This window comes from Chaetura pelagica, unplaced genomic scaffold, assembly GCF_000747805.2.
Source record: "Chaetura pelagica isolate M959 unplaced genomic scaffold, ChaPel_1.0 scaffold344, whole genome shotgun sequence".
NCBI lineage: Eukaryota > Metazoa > Chordata > Aves > Apodiformes > Apodidae > Chaetura > Chaetura pelagica.
The window spans coordinates 5,243,600-5,265,076 of NW_009953098.1; the positions used below are offsets into that span (position 1 = coordinate 5,243,600).

The 21,477-nt window shown below is 42.0% G+C and overlaps 1 protein-coding gene across 1 annotated transcript in view; it reads right to left on the reverse strand.

The window, feature by feature from the left end:
* KIAA1210 (KIAA1210 ortholog) overlaps window positions 1–21,477 on the reverse strand; it is a 24,532-nt gene that overhangs the window by 240 nt on the left and 2,815 nt on the right. Inside the window, exons 2-10 of the mRNA XM_009997216.1 lie at window positions 20,236–20,404; window positions 15,554–15,683; window positions 12,893–13,051; window positions 11,824–11,889; window positions 8,542–8,754; window positions 7,704–7,794; window positions 5,011–6,603; window positions 4,114–4,259; window positions 3,650–3,755 (exon numbers count right to left, since the gene is read on the reverse strand). Of these exons, the coding sequence (XP_009995518.1) occupies window positions 3,650–3,755; window positions 4,114–4,259; window positions 5,011–6,603; window positions 7,704–7,794; window positions 8,542–8,754; window positions 11,824–11,889; window positions 12,893–13,051; window positions 15,554–15,683; window positions 20,236–20,404 (2,673 nt within the window). The remainder of the gene's footprint in view (window positions 1–3,649; window positions 3,756–4,113; window positions 4,260–5,010; window positions 6,604–7,703; window positions 7,795–8,541; window positions 8,755–11,823; window positions 11,890–12,892; window positions 13,052–15,553; window positions 15,684–20,235; window positions 20,405–21,477) is intronic.

Here is a 21,477-nt window from a genome sequence, read left to right on the forward strand (position 1 = left end):
AGGAATCACAGATGCTTCCTGAGCAATAGGTCCAACTTTGCCTGCCAACAAGAAGATACCCATCACTCATTGGAAGGCTAGAGAGTTAAAAACTCAATTTCTGCCAATAATATTTCCTTCTCTCTAAAGCAATCATCTCACAGCCCGGAGTGTGACTCAAAAATAAGTCAGAGGAATTGTTAAACTGGGTATTGCTAGCACTGTCTGGTCCAGCTACAATGGTGTTGAGGACTAGTTATTGCAATGGAAAAATTGATGCTAAGCTGCAAGTGAATAATCTGCCCATGAAAGAATCTTCTCCTCACTCCCAACAGCAACTGTCTGAGCCCTGATAAGTTAAAAAGTTCTTCAAAATTCTTCAAGCATGTGGGGACTATCACATCAGGTATTTTTATAATTCATATTCTTAACGAATTTCTTAATAATTTCCAACTCTTAATTTCCATGACAGTGTACAGCAAGGAGTTCCACAGGCTTATTCTGCTCTGAGAGTGCAAGAAAATCTAGGAGTAAGACTCCTGAATGTGCAGGGAAATGAAAACAAAATATCTGCAAGGCAAAGATCAGGCTTGCTGTGGGGTTAAAAGTAACTGGTACATGTTTTTCAACACTGAGAAGTCTCAAAGACTTTTTTCTGTCTTCACTGCCAGCACAAATATTGATGCAGCAATATTATTTAATACTAAGTGGGGATCAAACCAGTGCTTTGTGTTCTTGGACTTGGATTCTGGTGGGGCTAGGTGTTCATGCAGCCTAACACAAGCCTGTCACCCTCACAAAGGATGGAGGAATACAGATAACACTCCTTGTATGGCTTTGAGTAACTGTTTAGAAAAGGCCTCCACCATCCATCTTGTTTGAGAAATTTCATGATTAAAGTCTTCAGACAGACAGCCTGGAATGGGGCTTCACAGAAGGCAGCTCTGGGCAGATGCAGCTCTCATTTCATTGAGACAATGGTTCACAAATCTTTCAGCATTGTGCTTGCTCCATCCGTTTCAACCCAGGCAGCACTTCACTCGTGTGTGAGTCAAACTGAGAAAATTTAGACTTTTTCTGCTGTTTGATTAATCTGTGCATGGCATGTGGCAGGCATGAGGCTGCTGTGCTCCAGCACAAGAAGAGCTGCCACATGGGGACTTAAGCAATGTCAAATGCAAGAAGCTTGATCTTGCTTTCACTGAAATCAATAGCAAATGTCCATCAGTTCTATTAGTCACACTAATGAGCAAAGCCGAAGAAGTTTCCTAATCCACTCAGGAGGTCTCTGGTCTTTTAAAAATCCTGGCCTACTGGTAGTTCTTGCAGGAGGTGAGCTGTACTTACAAATCCTGGAGGAAGTACACTGTCCATTAAAAACAGGCTGCAGCTCAACATGCCCAGCAAAATTTTCAGAAGTATCTAAGGTGATGTAGAAATGTAAGTGTTACTGAAATTTTTATTTTGGAAGTGAATTTTCATATTTTGAGAGACTTCCTTCTTTGTAATAAACAAAAGTTAGCTGAAGGCCTTCTGCATGTTCTTGACAGCACATGGTAAAAAAAACCAACCAAACAATACTGTGGCTCATGGTCTCGTGCCTATTTGAGGGAAGACAGACTTTGGGACAAACCTCACCATGCTCAGGGTGAAGTGGGAGGCAAGAGTAAGTGACATCTCCTTGGTTATGACATGGACTGTCACGCAGCAGTAACAAAACAGTTACACTCAGTGAAGTAAGGGTCTGATTTCTTGGAATCCTCTTCCACATTTAGCTGACCTTGAGCTGTCCTGGCTCTTGCTGCTGTGTGCAGGATGTTTGCATTGCACAGAAAACCTCAACCATCCATCAAGAAAACTGCTAGCAGTTAACATAGGCCAAAAATCATGATCCAAACTAATAACTCCTCTGGAGATTAAATCAACATCCTTTCCACCACTAGCAAGAAATTAGCCAAATTGCTGTCTGTGATAATGAGAAACAAATCAGAGAAGAGGAAAGTTTACATTTGGGATTCCCAATTTCCTACTCCTGGGCTGAACAGTGCTGAACATTTCTTAAGCAATAGGGCACGGTTTTCTGAGCAGTAGTGTTTTCCTTAGACATCAGCACTGGTCAGAGCTCTTGGCGATATTCATGGAGTGGTAGAATAGATTATGCAACTCCTCTGGAGAGGAGAAAACAGTCATTGGATGTCAGGAAATTAGGCAAATGTTTGGGAAAAGGTGACGCAGAAAAACTTGTAATTCTGCTGCAAAGGCCACAAGTGGTCTGAGTTCTAGTAAATGAATAACAGAGTACTTTGTGGAGTTCTGAATTTTGACTGAAGGCTGCTGGGTTTCTACCAGAAACTCAGTCTGTGCCAGCTTTTCAACAGAAGGCCATCTAATCTGAGCAAAAATCTTGGCCTGTTTACATTTAATCTCTCACTTTGCACCTAAAACCACAAGAGGAAGCTGGTCTGTAACACTTTCCTTTTCAAAAACTATTGTATTTTAATTACACAGCCACAGTTAGGCTGGCAACTGACATCAGAGCCTCTATGCTAGTGCACATCCTCAGCTGGTCAGTACCTGTTGTAAGGGAGAAAGCTTATTTTGTAGCCTCTGCAGATTCAAAAATGGGTAACAGCTCGATAAACAACTACTGCAGGGAGCAGGCACAGAGGTACCCCTAATATCTCTAATACAACAATTCTGGATGCTGCTGGGTTATAAAGTGGCCAGTCTCTCTAGACAGCATCTCTTAATGAGTGTCAGCAGCAGGAACCTGGAATGGAAAGGCCACTGCACTTACACTGTGGGGCATTTCTTATCTTCTCAGGCAGTATCTGAAATCAATAGCTTTCAGCCAGCACAATGTGCTTTTACAGATGAAGAACTGGTTTATCTGTATCTAGCTGGAGTGTGTCTCTGAGGTTTGGCACCACACTGTGTAAGCAGGGAGGGATAAGCTGCAGCCCAGCAGTAGCCCTGGAAGAGGTATGTGAGTCATGATGTCTGAATCACACTCTTCCCCTGCAGCTTTTATAGAGAGTCACAGCTAACAGGGCAGGAGAGAGGCCACTGAGCTTCTGTGTTCACCTAAACTATTCTTGCTGATCTATTAAACTCATCCAGCAATGGAAACTGCACTCCACAAGCAACATAAGCTATTCTGAATTTCACCACTCTTACTGTCATAATGGATTTCCTAATATCTAAGCTAAACCTCCCCTGGTGCATTTTAAGCTCATACAGGGCATGAAGACTAGTCTTGTCCTCTGCAGCAAATTAAGTTGTCTTCTTTAGACTAACCATCTCCACTCCCATCAGTATTTCCTGGCTGACTGGAGGTCTAGAAGACCTGACCTGTTTTGCTGCTCTCTTCTGGACACTCTCCAACTTCAACTGCTATTCTTTAGTACTGACCTTTGCTAGCAGCAAATCACCATACTGTTTATATGCCATTACATGAACCAGCAGTGGAGATAAAAGTTTCTCACTTTCTTCTCTGCTGAGTGAGCAAGCCAACATCTTGACTTCTACACAAACAATAGTCTGAACAGGCCTTGTTTCAAGTGTGCTGATTATCACAAAGGTAGCAGTCTCCCTCAGTACTTGCACCCACAGCACTTATTTACTGAGGTAAATTGTAGCCACTGTGTGAAGATGTAAAGAGAGAGAATACCTGCTGCAGCAGACACACTGGTCTTCGTTTGCATTTTCTTGTCCTGAGAGCTCAAGCTGGATGGTACATTTTTCTTCAGTATGTTCTCACTAGCACAGATCCCTGGCTATAAAAGGATAGAAGAAAAGAATGCAACTAAGAAACCTGCTAGCCACTGGCACTCAAAAAGCTTGATCTGGCAACATTTCTAAACCTGCCTGTGGAAATGCAGCAAAAGCCAGACAAGGATGGCTGGGGACATACTGTGGGAGGGAGAAGGCAAGAAGGAAGAGAGCTGCTACAAATACAGAGCTACTTCACATGCATCATCTGTCTGTCCCAATACACTTTAGACACCAGTCCTGAAAATCTGTCTTTGAGTAGTGCTCACAACATGCCTCCCAGGAGGATGATACTGAATGGTGTGCAAAAGTACCCAGGCAACCTGGCCCAGGATTCACACCCATGCAACATTGGTACTCTACCTCCTCCACTTTGGTCAAAGCTTTGTCTTCAGCTTTATGTTCTTTGGCAAGAGGGTGGTCCTGAAAACCCTTTTGTTTCCGTTTTGCCATGAAGACCCAAGCTGGTTCAGAAGAAGCAGTTTCCAAATGTGGACAAGAGACTTTTTCTACAAAAGAAGCATTTTTGAAGAAGGGATTTAGGTCAAGTCAGTCTAAAGCTACTGTTCTGTGTTTTAAATCCTTTAACATCTGTAATACCCTTTGAACGTTGTGGACATACAACTACCTTCCCCTGATTATTTTTTCCTTGGAAATAACTGTTTTTTCTGTTTGTTCTGGAGTTTTTGACCTGACTTCCTCCATTTAAGTCAGTGACAGAATTCCCACTGAGATCATTGTGAACCAGATTTTGCCTTAGAAACAACATCCTTACACTGCAGATTAAACTAGTATGATAACTGTTATTTTTTCATGTAGGCAGTAAAATACAGTCTGCCTTTTCACTTTTAAAACATTTTAAATTAAGTGATTGTAGAAAAAAAATAATCACACCTAATGCAACTCCTAGTTAAGGTTTCAGATGCTGCTGTCTGGAAAACTACCTACAAAACAGCAGCAAGTTTTAAAAAGCTGTGTTAATCCAACTATACTACAGGTAGGTCATACCAGAAATGCTTCAAAGGCCCTTAAGCTATTTACTCTGTTGTTATTCTTGCTGGAACACACCCCTCATTAAGATAAGCCAAGAATTCTCTTGACTGGCCAAATCATGAAGGCCAATTAAATGGTGGTGCTGACAAACTCGAGGCTGAATTTGGTCCTCATCAAGAGGATTTTTATCTTTCACTTTCCACTCTGCCAAGGTTCTTATGACCACTGTTTTCCTAGAATGTTTGGATAAAAATACAGCATAAATACCTGAAGGTTTATGACCATTTTGTTTTTTTGTCATTTCTTCAGCTCTTGTCTTGGGAGGATTTTTGTCTTCTAGATGATCTGTTTTTTTAACACATGATTTTGTGCTGACAGGAAGCCTTGGAGATGGCTTCCCATTGTCCACCAATTTCTGATCCTCCTTGACTGAAGTAGAAGATGCAGTGGGAACAGCTGAGGGGATCAGCTTTGGAGACTCAGCACATCTTTCATTCTGGTATTTCAGTAAAGATGATGTTCTCCTTAGTTTGACCCCAAATGGGTTTTCAACATTTTGTACTTCATGGTCAGCCCACTCCATAGAAGCACTGAAAGGCAAATCACTGTCCTTACAATCTTGATCTAATCTACCTGAGTTGGCTTTTGCTGATTCCTGGATGACTGCTTCAAAACGTGTGTGTTCTTTTGTCATTCCTTCAAACCACTCTGATCTTACAGGGGACGTTGGGGAACTTCTGGAATAGGAATCTTCCTTTGAATTTGAACCACCTGAGAGAGACCTTTGCCATGCTGGTGCAATGGTAAATCTGACTGGTTTAGCAGAAGCAGTCTTCAGTGGACTTTTCACATTTTCATCTGAACACTGACTGTCTTCCACAGTTTTCTTGTGAGAAGCTGCACTGCTTACCTGGTACTCCTTACTGGCATCACTGGAAGAGATATTACTCTTCAAGCCAGTCAAATGTGAAGAGGCAAGATATCCAACAGAAGGTTTTTCAGAGGTGTACGGTGTGTTGGCCTGTTGACTGCCTTGGTTACCCATTGAAACAGACACAGTTTCTGCTTTAAAACCTGCTTCCAAGGTACTGGGAGGTAGCACACAACCTGCTTCCCAGACAGATGCAGCAGTCTCTATTTTTCTTCCTGCATTGCCTTTGGATGGCTGAAATTCCATTCTTTCACAAGCTTCTTTGTCATTTCTTGCTACTGAACCCTTTTCAAGCTTCAAAACAGTCACTGTCTTGATGTCAGAAGATGACTCTGAATTGGCTCCCACAACCTGTGCAGTGCTTGGTGCAGTATCTGAGACAGTGTGGTTGGAATGATTCTCAAAAGTACCCAAGCAGGCCTCTACTCTGCCAATAAACAGTGCATCCCCCTTTTCCTGGTCTTTCATGTTCAGGTCCACAGAATTTACTGAGGACCTTTGTGCAACATCTGCCAATGTATCCATGCCTTCTTTTTCCACACCATTACTAAACAGGTCAGCTGGTAGTACAACTGGAAATACAACAGTTTCTCCTTCAATTTGTTTTGGAAGTGCAGATACTTCAGTGCTGGAATTTTGCTGGTGCAATCTCAAGTCATCAGCAGACTCATCTGAACAGTATGACCCTGTTGCACTGTGGTGTTCCTCCAAGTACCCTGGGGAAGGCTCAGGTGTCAGAAGGGGTGCAGCTGCTTTACACTGGTGGTCCATGTCTGGAAAGCCTGCATCCTCTTGCAGCAAAGCACAAGGGTCTTCCACCACAAGTGTGGAATCACAAAAGTCACAGGCAGTATCAGTGGGACTTTTTACACCTGGTGCCTCCTTAGAACTGCCTCCCTTTGCACAATGTCCCACCTGGGCTGATAATCCTGTATTAAACAGAGAAAAGTGTGCACTTAAAGGTTACAATTCAAGCACCATCTGTATCAGTAACTCATTCCAGCTAGTGCAGTCGTTTATCACGAATTCCCCACGTCTGACCACTGTTGTTTGATAATTTAAGGCTCTTAAGAGCATATTTAGAAATGGGCTGTCCAAGTAAGGACTGATCAAGTCTTTAGTTTGAACATACCTAATCCTGGGAATGACAAAGTTGTTTTATGCTTCAGCTGTACCAAATCTGCTGCTGTTTATTTCTTTTCTGTGCATAGCCCTATTGTACAACCTCTAGCCAGATTTCCCTAAACATTTCTTCATCTGTGTGCCTAGAAATGCTGTCTAGAATGATCTGAAGGATTCTCTATGTTTAAGCAGAACATCTCAGCATCAGGTAGCTCTGCCTCCTGCAGCTCCAGCAGGGTTGCTGAACATCTGGATAGCTTAGGTGTGGCTGCACACACAGTAACTCTGATGCGTGACAGGATCAGGCTGTGAGGCTGCCCTGACAACAAAGTACTAACGTTCCCACCACATTAAAGTGTTACCATCAGCCAGTGGATTTGTAATGCAATGCTAAAAAGGAAAGTCTTCAGTGCTGTCTTGGAGAAATATAATTTGTTTTTACAGTTTACAATTACAAATGTGTTACCACTGGTAATTGGCTGTTACTCAAATTATAAGGGGGAAGGTAGCAAAGGAAGATCTAGCAAACACAAGCAAATTGAAGTAACCTTACACACATAGCAGATGTAATGCTGAGGCCAGGGTTTTTCTGAGTTTCAAGGAACTTGGATCTCCAGCCAACGAGATCTAGGCAACTGTGTAGCACAAGCACTTCTGAGCATGGTACTTTCACCCCCTGTATTTTTTTAATGCTGCCCTTAAAGCTCACAGTTTCAGCACCACCATGAGGAGTGGAGTACACAGCTTCTTCCACCGTAACACTTCAGTAGCCAGGATTGGTTTTATTAAACCACAAGATGCCTCATTTGAAAGAACTTACAATTCAAATAGGTCCTGTCAGCCTTATGTAGAGGAGTTCAAGCATCCAAAGGAGCAATATGTAAAACTGCATTACCTCCCCACTCACTTCTATGCTCGTCACTTTCAAGTAATTCTGTTGAATTTCCCTTCTTTTCTGGGACTGCAGGAAGACATGCTTCATTTTCCAGCTGTTCCACCTAATGAGGAGCAGTAAGATGTTTTAAAGAATAATGCACAAAAACTGTATTTTATGCACATATATGTTTATGGATACTTAAAACATAGACACATACCCCCCCATCCTGTAGTTTACCAACACTGTGGGTGATGTACTATTCCAATTAAGAAACTAGAATTAATGTTTAAAATGCCAAAGGCAGCCTATTGACCTCTCTTGAATCTGAAACATTCTGGGATTGACCTATTCTGAGTGAACAAGAATGATTTTAAGACGTCACCTCAGGTACCCAGTGGCATAGACCAAGCCAGAGACATTATCATCACTTTTGGTATCTCTGATTGAGACAAAATCAGTTTTTCTCCTCCAGCACTGTAGTTGTACCAGCTGCTGCACAAAGAATATCCAGCAGAGATTGTAGAAACAGACTCAGGCTTCTCAAAAACTGAAAAATAGCTTCCAAGCAGGAGGAATGTTTTTACAAATGAAATGTGACCTGCAACTTTTTTTACTAAATAACGGAAAACTAAATTTGCACGTTTCTTCAGCTTCCGCAACACTGAAGTTTTCTGAGTATTCTTTGTTGGGCTGGTTGGTAGAAAATAGGTGGTTTCCCTTCTTCCAATGAAAGAACAACAACAAAAAAAAAGTAAACGAATGTCAATAGGAAAGAAAAAAAAAAAAATTTTAAAAATCTTTAAAATAGCAACTAAAAATTCCCATCCAGTTCCTTCTGCACGGTGATTCTTTCCCAGGAAACACTCACCTGGGAGGTTTGCTGATTCTTGTTGGTGAAGCCTCTCTGTTTCCGGGGGTTCAGGGCAATCCTGTGCCGGGCTGCTGAGGTGTCCAGGCAGCCAAGGGGACTGGCAGGGATGGTGAAGTCAACAGGAAGGAAGGTGCTGCCTCGTGAGCTGGGGGCTCCCAGAGTGGCTGGGGATGAAGGACTGATGGGCCTGGAGGATGCTCCAGAAGGTATCTGTAAAACAAACAAGACACTTTACTTTTTGCTTAGCTTCTCCACATCTCTGAAACAATTCCTTTGCTAGTAAAATGCCCAAAATGGCTGTATTTTTGGACACAAATCCTCACCTTAAAACGCATGCGTGGTGTTGTCTCTGCATTGAGATTACTCAATTCTGTGTGTTGAGCTGTATGTTACACAAAAGTGAGGAAAACCTGTCTCTCCCTTTCCCACAGGAGGAGCCTCAGCTGTCCCCTTCCCAGCTCTTACCTGAAAACCCATTTGCAATATGTGCACGCACCAGCAGGAGACACTGGTGCAGTTCTTACCGCTGCCTTCTCATCCCTATAGCGCGACAAGCCGCAGGGATGTGTCGTTAAAAAAACACGAAAGTAGCATGGACACTTGCTCCTCATTATCTCTATTTCTAAAAAAGTTGCCATAGCCACTTAGCTCTTTTATTATCCAGTCCCCTTGGGAAAAAAAATGCTTCTCTCCAACTAACATCCCAGAACCATCTCCCAGACAGTGCTGTGGATCTCACCCTTCAGCAGAGTTGCTGTGGGGAGCTAAACAGCAGTAACCTCAGATTTTTTGGGGAAAAAAAGAGGGTTTACAGAACTGTTTGTAGAGAAACCCCCAAACATGCAGTTTGACTGGTTTTGTTACTTTTTGAAACGCAGACCAGACTTTCTGGAACATTCGCAGAATTTCACAGACACGCCAGAGAAACATCACTCAGTGTAACACACCTGCAGGTTTGGCTTTGCCCAGGAAGCCAGGGGAAACAGCCCTTTCACCCTGCATCCAGCTTTTAGCACTGTCTAAGCTTAGGGTATAACACAGCAACTAAAACATGTGCTGATGAAGTTTTAAAGATAATGAAAGTCCCTTCCTGTCTCATCTACAAACATTGTTCAGGTACATTATTTTGTGTTCAAGGTACCTAAAACTAATTTCCCTGTTCTCCACTGAATTTTTTTAAGTCCCTAGATCTGAAATACACCACAACAAATGTATTATGACAGACAGAGACTCTTCTCTGGAAAAATTTACACACTGTGGAGGAGAGAAAGTAGAACACAGTTGGTAAATGAGATAATTATTGTTATAGTTCTACAAGATTAATGATAAACCTCTAAGCATCACTAGAATTTACAAAAATAGTAACATTTTTTAGTAACTCAGTTCTACATACAAGTTCTTCTGGCTTTCAATTATAAAATTACAATTGTGTTTATTTAATATAAAAACAACTGAAGCTAGTACCTGAGCTACTTCTATACATATATGACAAATTCCCTACTCCACTAAGGATTTCAGGATATTTTTCTTTCTGAGCACTAACTGACAGTTGGTATCTCCTCTCAAAGACAGTGGAGCAGAGACAGGATGTCCCCAACAGTGTTTAACTGTATGATAAAGTTGGTGTCTGTTGGTTATTGCACAGTTACATGAGCTTGCCCAAGGAGAATCCTGCAGCTGGGAGGCCCACTTCCTAAAGAGTGTTTGTGCCAAAGCACTGTCCTCAGCTCCACAAGCTGGGACCCTGTTTTGCTTTTAATCAGTCTGGGTTGAAGATGCCAACAAGGAAGTAAGGTTTCCATGAAGGCTATCTGGCTGAGGCAGGGCAAGGCTGGGTAATGTCTCTGTGAAGTTATTTGCTGCTCGCTCTGAGCAACAGCCTCACACTTTGCTTTAGATTACTCAGAAAGTAGCTATTTATAAATGTGGAAGTGCCTGAGAACTTACATTGGTGACACATCTGCTCTGGTGAGGCCACACCTGGAGTACAGTATACAGCTCTGGAGCCCTCAGCACAGGAAAGACCTGGAGCTGTTGGAGAGGGTCCAGAGAAGGGCCACGAAGTTGACCAAAGGGCTGGAGCAGCTCTGCTATGAGACAGACTGAGAGAGCTCAGGTTGTTGAGCCTGGAAAAGGCTCAGGGGAGACCTTATAGCACCTTCCAGTATCTGAGGGGGCTATAGGAAAGCTGGGGAGAGGCTTTTCACCAGAGAGGAGGTAGTGGATAGGACAAGGGGTAATGGTAGTAAACTGAAAGAGGGGAGATTTAGAAATTCTTCATCATGAGGGTAGCAAGGTGATGGAACAGGTTGCCCAGAGAGGTTGTGGAAGTGCCCTCCCTGGAGGTGTTCAAGGCCAGGTTGGATGAGGTTTGTCCAGCCTGGTCTAGTGTGAGGTGTCTCTGCTCATAGCAGGGAGGTTGGAACCTGATTATCTTTAAGGTCCCTTTCAACCTTAACCACCTAAGATTCTATGATTACACAATTGCAAGGGCTACCCTCCAAATCAAATCAGCCCTGTTGGAGTGGTGGTTGCCTTTCTTACAGGCATTTGAAGACCCCATTGGGATATCTGTGGTCTGCCTGGTCTTTAAGACATTGTGTTAACACTGGAGAAAGGCAATATAGCAAACCTTGCAGGCCTGCCTTGAAAGCATGAGCTGGGCAAGAACTCAACCCAGCTTCAGGCAGCTGGGACAGTCAAGGTGGAGGTCCTCCAGGTCCCTCTCCAAAAAAATGAACTCTTCATATTTTTCTGAGCTGGTCAAGGAATAGACTGTGTTGTTCTGACAGCAGAACCTGCTGCTGCTGGTCACTTATCATCCAAAGACAACTGCAAATGAACACAGAGCTTTTCTTGTTGTCTACCATGATTAGAGAGACGCAGAGCATTGCTCACAGGCCACTAGTGACAGGCAGGTGTTATTAAGACATTATTATTGTTGAGTACTGGGGCTCTGGGACACAGAAGTGAAACTGAAGTGGTTTGCTTTGTCCAACTTTCTGTTGTGCAACCTTATAGATCCATATGGTGTCACAGAGCTGATTATGCTGCACACACAAACCACTTATAGGTAGATTTCTGCCTCTATTTCTGCCTCTTATTCAAAACTCTGTGAGAGGTACATTTTCAGTATCATTTGCATCACTCTGGACTGTTCATTAATTGTTTGCTAAGATACAGAACTAATTAAAAAGACAATATAATTGTACTGGCTCCACACAGACACCACCTATGCCATCTTGGGAAAGTTCATTAGCAGGAAAAGCAGCTATTTACCTGTTCATCTTCACTGTCTGTCCCGCCTAAACTCAAAGAGCTATGACGCTGAACAGGGTTGGAGGACTGTGGGATAAAATAAGGAAGAGGGTAAGTCAGGGGAAAAGTCACATTGAATTATCTGGGACTGGCTATCCAGTGCTAACCATGAGAAAACACAAGAGGAAAGGTAAAGGAGGGGTCACTGAGTCACTGCTTCACAGAATAGGTTTTGTTTGCTCATTGGGGACCAAACATAAAGCAGGAGAACTTCACCCTGTTACGAGATATGCCATGAGGGTTGATCACATGAGACAATACATTTTATAAAGTTATTTGGGCTTATTGTTGTAAGACCATAAATTTTATAAATGCTCATATGCTCACTCAAGTCCAAAATCATGCATCTGCTCTGAGAAGGCAATTCCTAATAAAGAAGATAACCCAACCTCCTCTGAGTCCCATCAGGATCTGTTAACCTCAGACTTAGGATTGTCCCTTTCCTGTCAATTCAACTAATATTGCCCTGACTTTGAGGTATTTAATTCCAAAACCACTGATTAAGATTCTCTTGCAATCCTCATTATTTTTGTTTTTTCTCACCAGCTTTAAAACACCCCAAAACTCCTCCCCTTTCACAGATGCAGGAAATTGCCAATCTCTGCATCTTTCTGAAGCTGGAAGACATGATAAGTTTGTTTGTGCACTGCAAGTACCTCAGCTTGTTCCCAACTGGAAGTGGAACAGTCACAGTAACACAACACTCACCCTTTTTCTGCTTTCTGCCATGCAGACCTGCCAGAGGAGACTGCCTTGCCCAAAGGCACTGAGGGGTGGCACATCAGCTGAACTTATCTCCTCTTTACCTAACGAAATTGGTCACTACTGTCCCAGCACTGGTTACATAAAAGCATGGAAAATTGTACTCAGAGGGGTATTTTTAAGGTCACTTCCTAAGTATCCCACACCTAGACTTGTTCAGGTTCTGACTGATCTGTACCATCAGATTTTATCACAAGCAATCAAAAAGGTCTTCCCTCTTCTTCAAGCAGATTTTATCATGGTCACTAAAGTGACATAATAACTATACCTTGCTTGGTGAATCTGTCAGAACTTCATGAAGGGTTGAAATTTCAGGAGGGCTTCTAGGTAAACCATCATCTTCAGAAACAGCACCTGCATCTTCTAGCTTCTTCCCAGCTATAACAAGAGGAGGTGATCCAAGTCTGATGTTCTGTTGCAACTGAAGCTGTGGTTGAAAAGGAATTTAGAATATATCCTTATATGGCATTATTAATAAGGGACATTTTGGACACATTCACCCCAGTTGCTCCCATAAGGCATGCAGAATGTCTTAGTTAACAGAAATACTTGAAGAAACAGGCCATTTACAGAGAAAAGCCATTAGTAAAATTTCATTTAGTTGCATTCATCAATGACCCATCATTAGAACTGGCTTTGGTACAAAATGAAAATCAAAGTTTTATTCAGTAAGTTACCAAAGGCAGAAAATTTACCATTCCAGAAAATTGACAGCAGTTTAACTCAATTTAAATTTAAAACTTTAAAAATTCTAGACTTAAGTGTTCTTTAAATAATTACACATATCTGGATGTCCCAAATAGTTACACAAAGTATTGTCAGCCAGCAGTTCCTAGCCCCAGGTTTATGTGGTCAGCTGTCCTACACAAAGTCCTTCCAAATATTGAGAGCTTGTAATCAGCCTCTCCTGCAAAAGCAGCTGAGTCCCACTTTATATACCATGACAACTTCATTTGATTTCTGATGCACCCTAATGAATGGCCTGTTAATTTTCCCAGCATCATATCCTGGTCCTGTCTACAGCAAGAATGACAACAGCAGCCAGGAACAACTTTCCAAAGAAATGTGGTGGTTCTTTTCCAAGATTGCACAAAAGAATCCTCTGGCAGGCCCTGACCCGAGCAAAATAAAACAAAGTCTGCAACCTCACAAGCAGCCAGATGTTTCTTCAAAATAAAAAAGTTCAGATCCCAGGAAACACCATTACTAAAATTCTTGGCTTAAGTCTGTCAGCCATGTCAAAGCTGGAACAGATACAAGTCTGAACAGAAACTTTGTACTTCAACTAAAAACGTTTCAATCAGATATTCCCAAGATAAATATGCAGGCTTTTTTTTTCCTGTTTCTTTGCTTATTAAACCAGACTGGGAAATTCTAGGCCTAATTCTGTATTCTTCTGCAAGCTATGTATTCATTTATATCTCTGTCAAAGAGATCTGAACAGTTGCCATTCTTATTCAGCAAGATTCACCTGGAATGTAATTCCTATAGATCTAACAGCCACACAGGACACAGTGTCACCCTTTAATCTGCCAGGCCCCAGTTCAAACAGTTTTCCTGGCCTCTCACAGCAATCAAAGAAGTGTCACCAATATAATCTGCAGAAGCAGGACTGATGACAAACTACACAAAGATTGCAATAGATGGGTAAAACAAGCCAGACCAACATACCTGTGCACTTCATGGGAAGGAAAATATAGAAAGTAAATTTTGCTTTTCCTTCTTCTCACAACTTCCCATTTTTTATGTATTAAATTTATTACATGCAGACAGCAAAGTGTTGTGGGGGAAATTCTGAATTTATAATCTGTCTTCTACTGGTAGAAGTTAATTTACATTGCTAAGAAAATAACAGCTTTAATTAGTGCTTGGCTTTTATTCTGACAAGGGTCAAGCTCACAGAAAAAGGCTGACTTCTATAGCTATAAAAATAGAGCTGGCAGTATTACATTACCATGCAGGATGATGGATGGATGAAGAGAGGGCACAGTGGACTGCAGATAACATGAAAAGAGCCTTTTTTCCCCAGTGAAGTTTGGTCATATATAAACATGATTTCTCCTGCTACTCCCATTGTTATATAAAAAAATACCCTGGACTGAAGCTTAGCCTATTTTGCAGTCTTAGGGAGGAACAAGTCCCTCTGCATCTTTTATTACTTAACATGTGATGCAATTGTGTTTTGCAATATGAAGTTCACACTGAGCAAAGGAAGAATTTCAATGGCCTTTGGCTGCCTTATCAACAGTTTGTTTCGAGTCTCTGGAAAAATGTTAAACTTCATCTCAGCACTCTGAGCTGAGCTACAACTAATATAACCAACAGTTGATAAGGGATCTGTCAAGGAGGGTTCAATATATGCCTTGGAAGAAGGAAATGACCTAGCAGAATACAGTGTCCTTTGCTGGCAGAGATCGAAGGAATCATGATATAAATAAAGCTGTCACCAGGAGTGCCCTCACATACCCTGCATCCCCCACACCTTCACAGCCACTGATGGTACCATGTACAGTGGAAATATCATACCCAACATTGCCAAAAAGAATAACATAAATAATATACAAAGAATAACAGTGTAAGGGACATGCTACAGTATTAATAAATGGCCTTAACCCAACAGCAGTAGTGATAAAGCAGAGAGAAGAAATCCCATTGGAAGAAGACATGCTGATTGAGTAAAGTTTCAAAGAGTCTATCAACTGGACTAATGTTACTCACACACTATGAGACCCAGGCAAGGCTGAAAGCACCAGGACTACTCAGAGATGCAGCTTCCAAGAGACAGAATAGATCCAAAAGCAATAAGTCTGGCTTTGGACTCTTTAGTCAACGAAGTCTTAAGGCACTCAGCAAAGGAATCAAGCAACAGAGTCTCCCAAGAGACAGCTAATACAAAGCAGCACCATGAATGAGGGGAAGATGTCCTCACCTGCAAAGTTTTCACTCTTCCAGGTATGCTTTCCTGAGATAACTTGTTGCTTGCCACATTTCCTGCTGCAGACTCAAAAATGAAGACACTGTCATGGGACAAGGCTTTGTTTCCCATGCTTCCTTTGGGCCTGGGAAGAACGGAAGGAAGAGCAGTCAATGCACTGCATTAAGTCCTCCAACACTTCTCTGCACTACTTCACCATGGCAGAGTGACCATATAGAGGTCAGGGTGGAATGCATCTTAGAGAATCACAGAATCAGTCAGGTTGGAAAAGACCTGATCATCAAATCCAACCTTTAACCTAATTCTACTGACCCAGCCCGTTGTTAACCATGTCCCTAAGCACTGTATCTGTACGATTTTCAAACACATTCAGGGATGGTGATTAAACCACCTCCTTGGGCAGCCCATTCCAGCACTTGACAACCCCTTCTGTATGTTTTTCCTGACACCCAATGTAAACCTTGCCTGGTAAAACCTGAAGTCATTTCCTCTTACCCTATCACTAGTTACTAGTGAGTAGCTCTGTTTAAAGTCAGTTTTCTGCATGTACCTCCTTTGGTGTGAATGTGCCTGGCATGAGACAGTAAGGATACACTGGTGTGTGTCATACGTGCCAAAGACTGTGAACTATTTTCCTCCTTCTTGCAAATTTGGGCAGAAATTGTTAGTCCACTACATTAACAAACGTGAATCAAACCCTCTGAGGTCCAACAATAAAAATAGTTCTGTTCAATGGTATCATTAACATCATCAGATCCCTTGCCTGTTAAAAAATGTAGATGGGACAAGTGTCCAGAGACATAGTTACATACCTATCCATGGCCAAGCTGAGGTACCCAGGGAAGATATTCCTGCTCTGCTTCTGTGCTCACTGGGTGTTCAGCCCAGTGAAGCACTGATGAGTTCCCACAAGTTATTAACTGTGTTGTAAACAACTGGGGTTGATTTGGGTTGGGCTACTACATTGCACAGGGCAAGTTTTGCACTTGGGTAGCACAACAAGGAAGGCTCCAAACCTTTTATTCAAGTTCCACCAGTGTAAGCAGGCACTGTCTGTACATTGCTTTTTCTGTAAGACCACAAGGATGGCCTCTACCAGGATTTAATTCTAGGACTTAATTGGGAAGCAACAGAGAATACTGTCACATTGTTGGCTGCCAGTCTTGTATCCCACAGGTTACAAGGATTCCTTGGCTCAGGTGCAGTCCAAGTTTGACTTTGAGTAACAGGGGTGATCAGGCACAGAACTCTGGCAATTAAAAACTAGTAAGGCTACCACTCTTCTGCAAGGAAATCAAATAGAGTAGGTCTCTGCTATTTGTCTAACCTCAGATTCTTTCTTTATTTAGAAGAAAGCCCTGAAATACTGTGAACTTTCATAAAGCAAATACACCAGGTAAAAAAACCCAAATAAATTACTCTTTTTCCTCCTGCATCTCCCTTCTTTACATTTGCAGAGACAACATCTCCTTTGTCTGCTCAACTAACCCTCCTGCTGCCCCAAAGGTGTACTCAATCAGTACACAGTTGTGCCAAATCTCATAGTAGGAGAAAATAATTTTGCTCTATGTTTATGTTGTACCTAAAACAATCTGAGCTCTTTCTCTCAGAGCACAGGGCAGAGCTCATGTTTCCTCCCATCATTTGTAACAGTTAATGTCTGTGTTGGCTTATATAAGGAAAGCTGTCCTACACACAAGTAAGGCACTTGCCTTATTTCATCATTAGAGGGAATGAAGTCATCTCATTTTTTTGTGTGTTTGATGTCAGAGTCCTTTTTGGCAGGGAAGACACTCCATATGTGCAATACATAATTTTACTGCATTCAGAAAGTGTCATGCAACTCTTATTTACTGTAATGTATATTCATTATTAGCTGGCATATTTTATGTACTGCAAGAAATGCATGTGCATTAAGATGCATTAACCTTTTCAGTTGGGGATTTCCTTAATACCTTTACTTGGAATTCTTTAGCAATAAGTGCTGAGGCTTCCTTGTTCTTGAGACTGCCTTTACAACATATCTCTCTCTCTCTATGTATCAAGTGTTTGCAAGAGAATTAATGGATTTTCTTCTGGCAGTCAGAATAAGAGCATTTGATTAAATATAAAATGAACTGTAGCTTTCGTATACGAGTCTCCTATGTGCAAATACACATTCATGTGTAATTCCAGGCAGTTTATCTGTATTTGTGCTGAAGGTAAAGATGCCCTGAGAGCTAAAGCCTCAGATCTTTTACTTAATGTGACTCCACCCTGATTTCCCTATTCAAATGCTCAATTCATTCATGTGTCACAATACTTGAGCTGCCCTGACTGAGGAAATGATGGGACTCTACAGCCGGCAATAAAGCCACTCCTGAGCTCATCATGGCCTGTGATATCTCCCACTTCTTATTGCTGCAACTTTAATTAGTGTTTGAGGCAGGGGGAGGAAAGGTGACACAATTCCTTTGGGCAGCCATTCTCAAAAACAACTGCAGCCTGCCAAAAGAGTGAGTGCTCATTACAAAGACCAGAACAATTTTAGATATTGTCCCAGTGACTTTCACTGCTCAAAGCTTTTTAACTGGAACAAGGCTATTTGGGACCCAATTTTCCTCTCTGTCAGGTCTTGTATCCTTTTGATGAAACAAACAGAAAGTTGTCCATGGCACATGCTGCAAGTTTCCCATCAAGATTTTTCAATTTCCATTCAAAACTTACAGCTCAGATTGATTCCCTACATCCTCTTGTCTTCTAAGCACAACCCTTTGCCTGCTATAAGAAGCATTTGGCACATCTTGGGGTTTCGTCTCTGGTTAGTGTCCAGAAAAGTTAAATTTTTAAAATATTATGTGGTTTAAAAAAAAAAAAAAAAAGCAAACCACTGCTTCTGCCTCAAGAACAAACAAACAGCAGCATTGTTCTAGGATTGGTTTTGATATTCTGAGTGCCAGAAATTGCAAAGCTCAGGACTCCTTATAAACCTTTCACAAGATGTATTTCCCCTGGCTTTGAGCATCAGGTTTTCCCAAAGGATTATGTTGTTCAGTCTCTCTGGCTACTTACAAAGCATGCCTATGCCATGCAGTGTCTGGACAAACATATCCTCCAACTTTTTTTGATAGTCCATCTAATCCTATCTTTAAGGGGAAAACAGAAGGTTGTTACTCACTTCCTGATCTCCAATCCTGCAAAACAGTTCATAATCACTGGAGGATTGTGCTGAGGGAAACAGCAATTGGACATGAAGTACTTGGTTGAAGGCAAGAGAAAGAGTTTGCACCCACATTGCTGCAGAAGCCAACAGCTGATTTTAAGCTGATTTTTAAGGTCCCTCCTATGGGCTGATGGGGTAAGCTCAGCTGTTCCCAAGCTGTTTGAATTGGGTTAGCTGAGTCAGAGACTCTAATTCCCCTTACCCCAGGGAATTGGTTGTGTGGTCACTTACTCTGCTGCTGTTATGCTAACAAACAAAATAAAGAGATGGTTGTTCCATTCCCAGATCACTTCCATGATACAGTTGCATAAACACAACAGAGAGAGTGGGGAAGATGGGGCAAGGAGGAACAAGCACCCATGAGAAAGTAACATCTATAAACTGTTACACTGGAAGAAAAGTGGTGTTGGGCTCCACCAGATGCCTTATTTCATGATACAAAGACTTTAATGATAATTGATGGTTTCAGCATGTCCCTTGTCACCTATTCATGCCCTCTGTCAGAGTCACACCTGCTCAATGTCCCCTCCAACAAAAATCTGCAAACCATAGGATGTGGCTGGTGTTTTGCCACACTTCTTTAGTCTGCAGCTCCACAACCCAAGGTTTAGCCTATTCTGAAAAGAGGCCTTTGGCTGAGTAGCTAAAAGAAGAGTATGAGGAGGCTGAAGAGTTGGAAAACAGCCAAATTATATGTTGCCAGATACTGATCCGTGACACCACTGGTGAGAGACATCACCATGTCCAGAGGCTTTTCCTACCCCAGATTCAGAGATGTGAAGTGGAAGTTTTGTGTAGCTTCATGGCCTGAGGTTACCAGTGAAGCAGAGTTAGCAGTGCAAGTTAAGTGCTTGTATTGCACTAACTGAAAAAAAAAGGACAAGTTTTTGAATCAACATCATTCAGCAATCTGAGAATTCCTCAGGACACACCTTAAGGACTTGCAAACCTCACTCACGGCTCTGCAGAGGTAGCTGACACAAAACTAGAGGCTTTCAGTTGTTATCTATCCCTAAATGGCTACATAAGAAAGTTAAAGGAGCAATGTCATGCTGATAATACACCAAAACTTCTTTCCCTTTAGCCCAGCCACGGCAGAGGCCACCATTTATGCTGTAAAATAGCAACTCGACTCGACATGTGTTCTCTGTACTAGCACTACTCAACCATCATCTTCTCTTAAAGTTGCTGCTGCTCAGACCTTTCAGTACAGACTTCAAGCACTAAACCCAATTAAAACAATCTGGGCTATCTGCAGTTTCAGACTAAGAGGTTGGATCCCCCCTGCCCCGGCTGCCCTCCCCCTCCTCTCCAGGCAAAGAAAGAGGAAATTCCTGGAATTCCTTCATCAGCATTAGGGCTTGTTTTGCACAAACTTGGACAGAAGTTGCTCCTGAGGGGCCAGCTCATGCTTTCATCCTACTGCTGCGAGAGGTCCGCTTTTATTTCTTTCTTTTCCTTCCCCCCAGCTTACCCAGCCTCCTCCGGCGGGCGCAGCGCAGCAGCGCCGAGCACAGGGACGCTGACATCGCTGCTGGACTGGCTGGGTTTTAAATTACTCTCTCCCCTGGGAGGTGGAGGCTCTTTCCTTTTCTTCTTGGCAAAGAAGTTCTTGAACGTCTGAAATTTGGATTTTTTCTTTCCTGCAACATGAGAGAAATGAAAATGCACGGAAGTTGGAGGTGTTGCTGAGCTTGGGGAACACTGTATCTTAAATTCTGGAGGAAGCCTCAATGGCAGAGCAGCCCATTCAGCTCTAGTCAGCTCCTTTGTAAATAATTCAGTGCTGGAGTCCAGTGAAAGGTGAAGCTGCAGTTCTTACATTTGCTGCCTATAAAGCAATACGGGCATTGAGCCGACAATAGTGGTGCCTACTTAGGTTCCAGTTTATGAAAAACACACCTTGCACAGAGAATGTATCTACCTACAACTGAACAGTGGCCATGCCAATCATAGTGATATATTTTCCATTAAAAAAAAAAAAAAAAAAAAAAAAAAGTCAGTGCCTAACTCTTGTTCTTTACTTAGCTTGGTTCAGTTCTGCTTTCTCTTTACTCAGTGCTGTAAGGAGAGAACCCCTGAAGATATTCAACATAGGGCAAAAAGATTGAAAATGGCAAAAGAATTGATAAACTCTAAAACCAAAATATCTACTTCCATATTAAACCACTGCCCCAACATAAAATAAAAAACTCCTCCAAGGACAATGGAACAAATTTAAATTAAGACACTGCCCTGCAGGACAAGAAACCCCCAAACACAGCAGCCCTAAGAACACAATTAGAAAATTGTTCATCTGATTTCAGATTTTCCATTGTCCAAATACAAAAAGAACAAAATAAACTATACATCACTGACTTCTTTCATTTTTATTACCTAAGACACTTTAACATTCTTGTTTGTATTTTCTTTAAACACACAAGTGCTGTATTTTGTCACTGACCTTACATTGAGGGGTCAGTTTGGAGTAGTTTGGGTAAAACTATTGTTCTAAGACCCCTGAGATTGACTTAAATACATATGCAGAGCAATAACATCACTGCATATCTGAGCCAAATTCATTGTTCAATTAATACTTTACAGCAATTGGCCTAATAAATGTCCACAGCTGGTGGATTTCTTCACAAGCAAGGCATTATTTCAGCACAATTATTGTCTTCTCCCAGCAATGATTTAGTCGCTGATGCTCTGCCTCATCCTGTGCCCTGTACGTGTA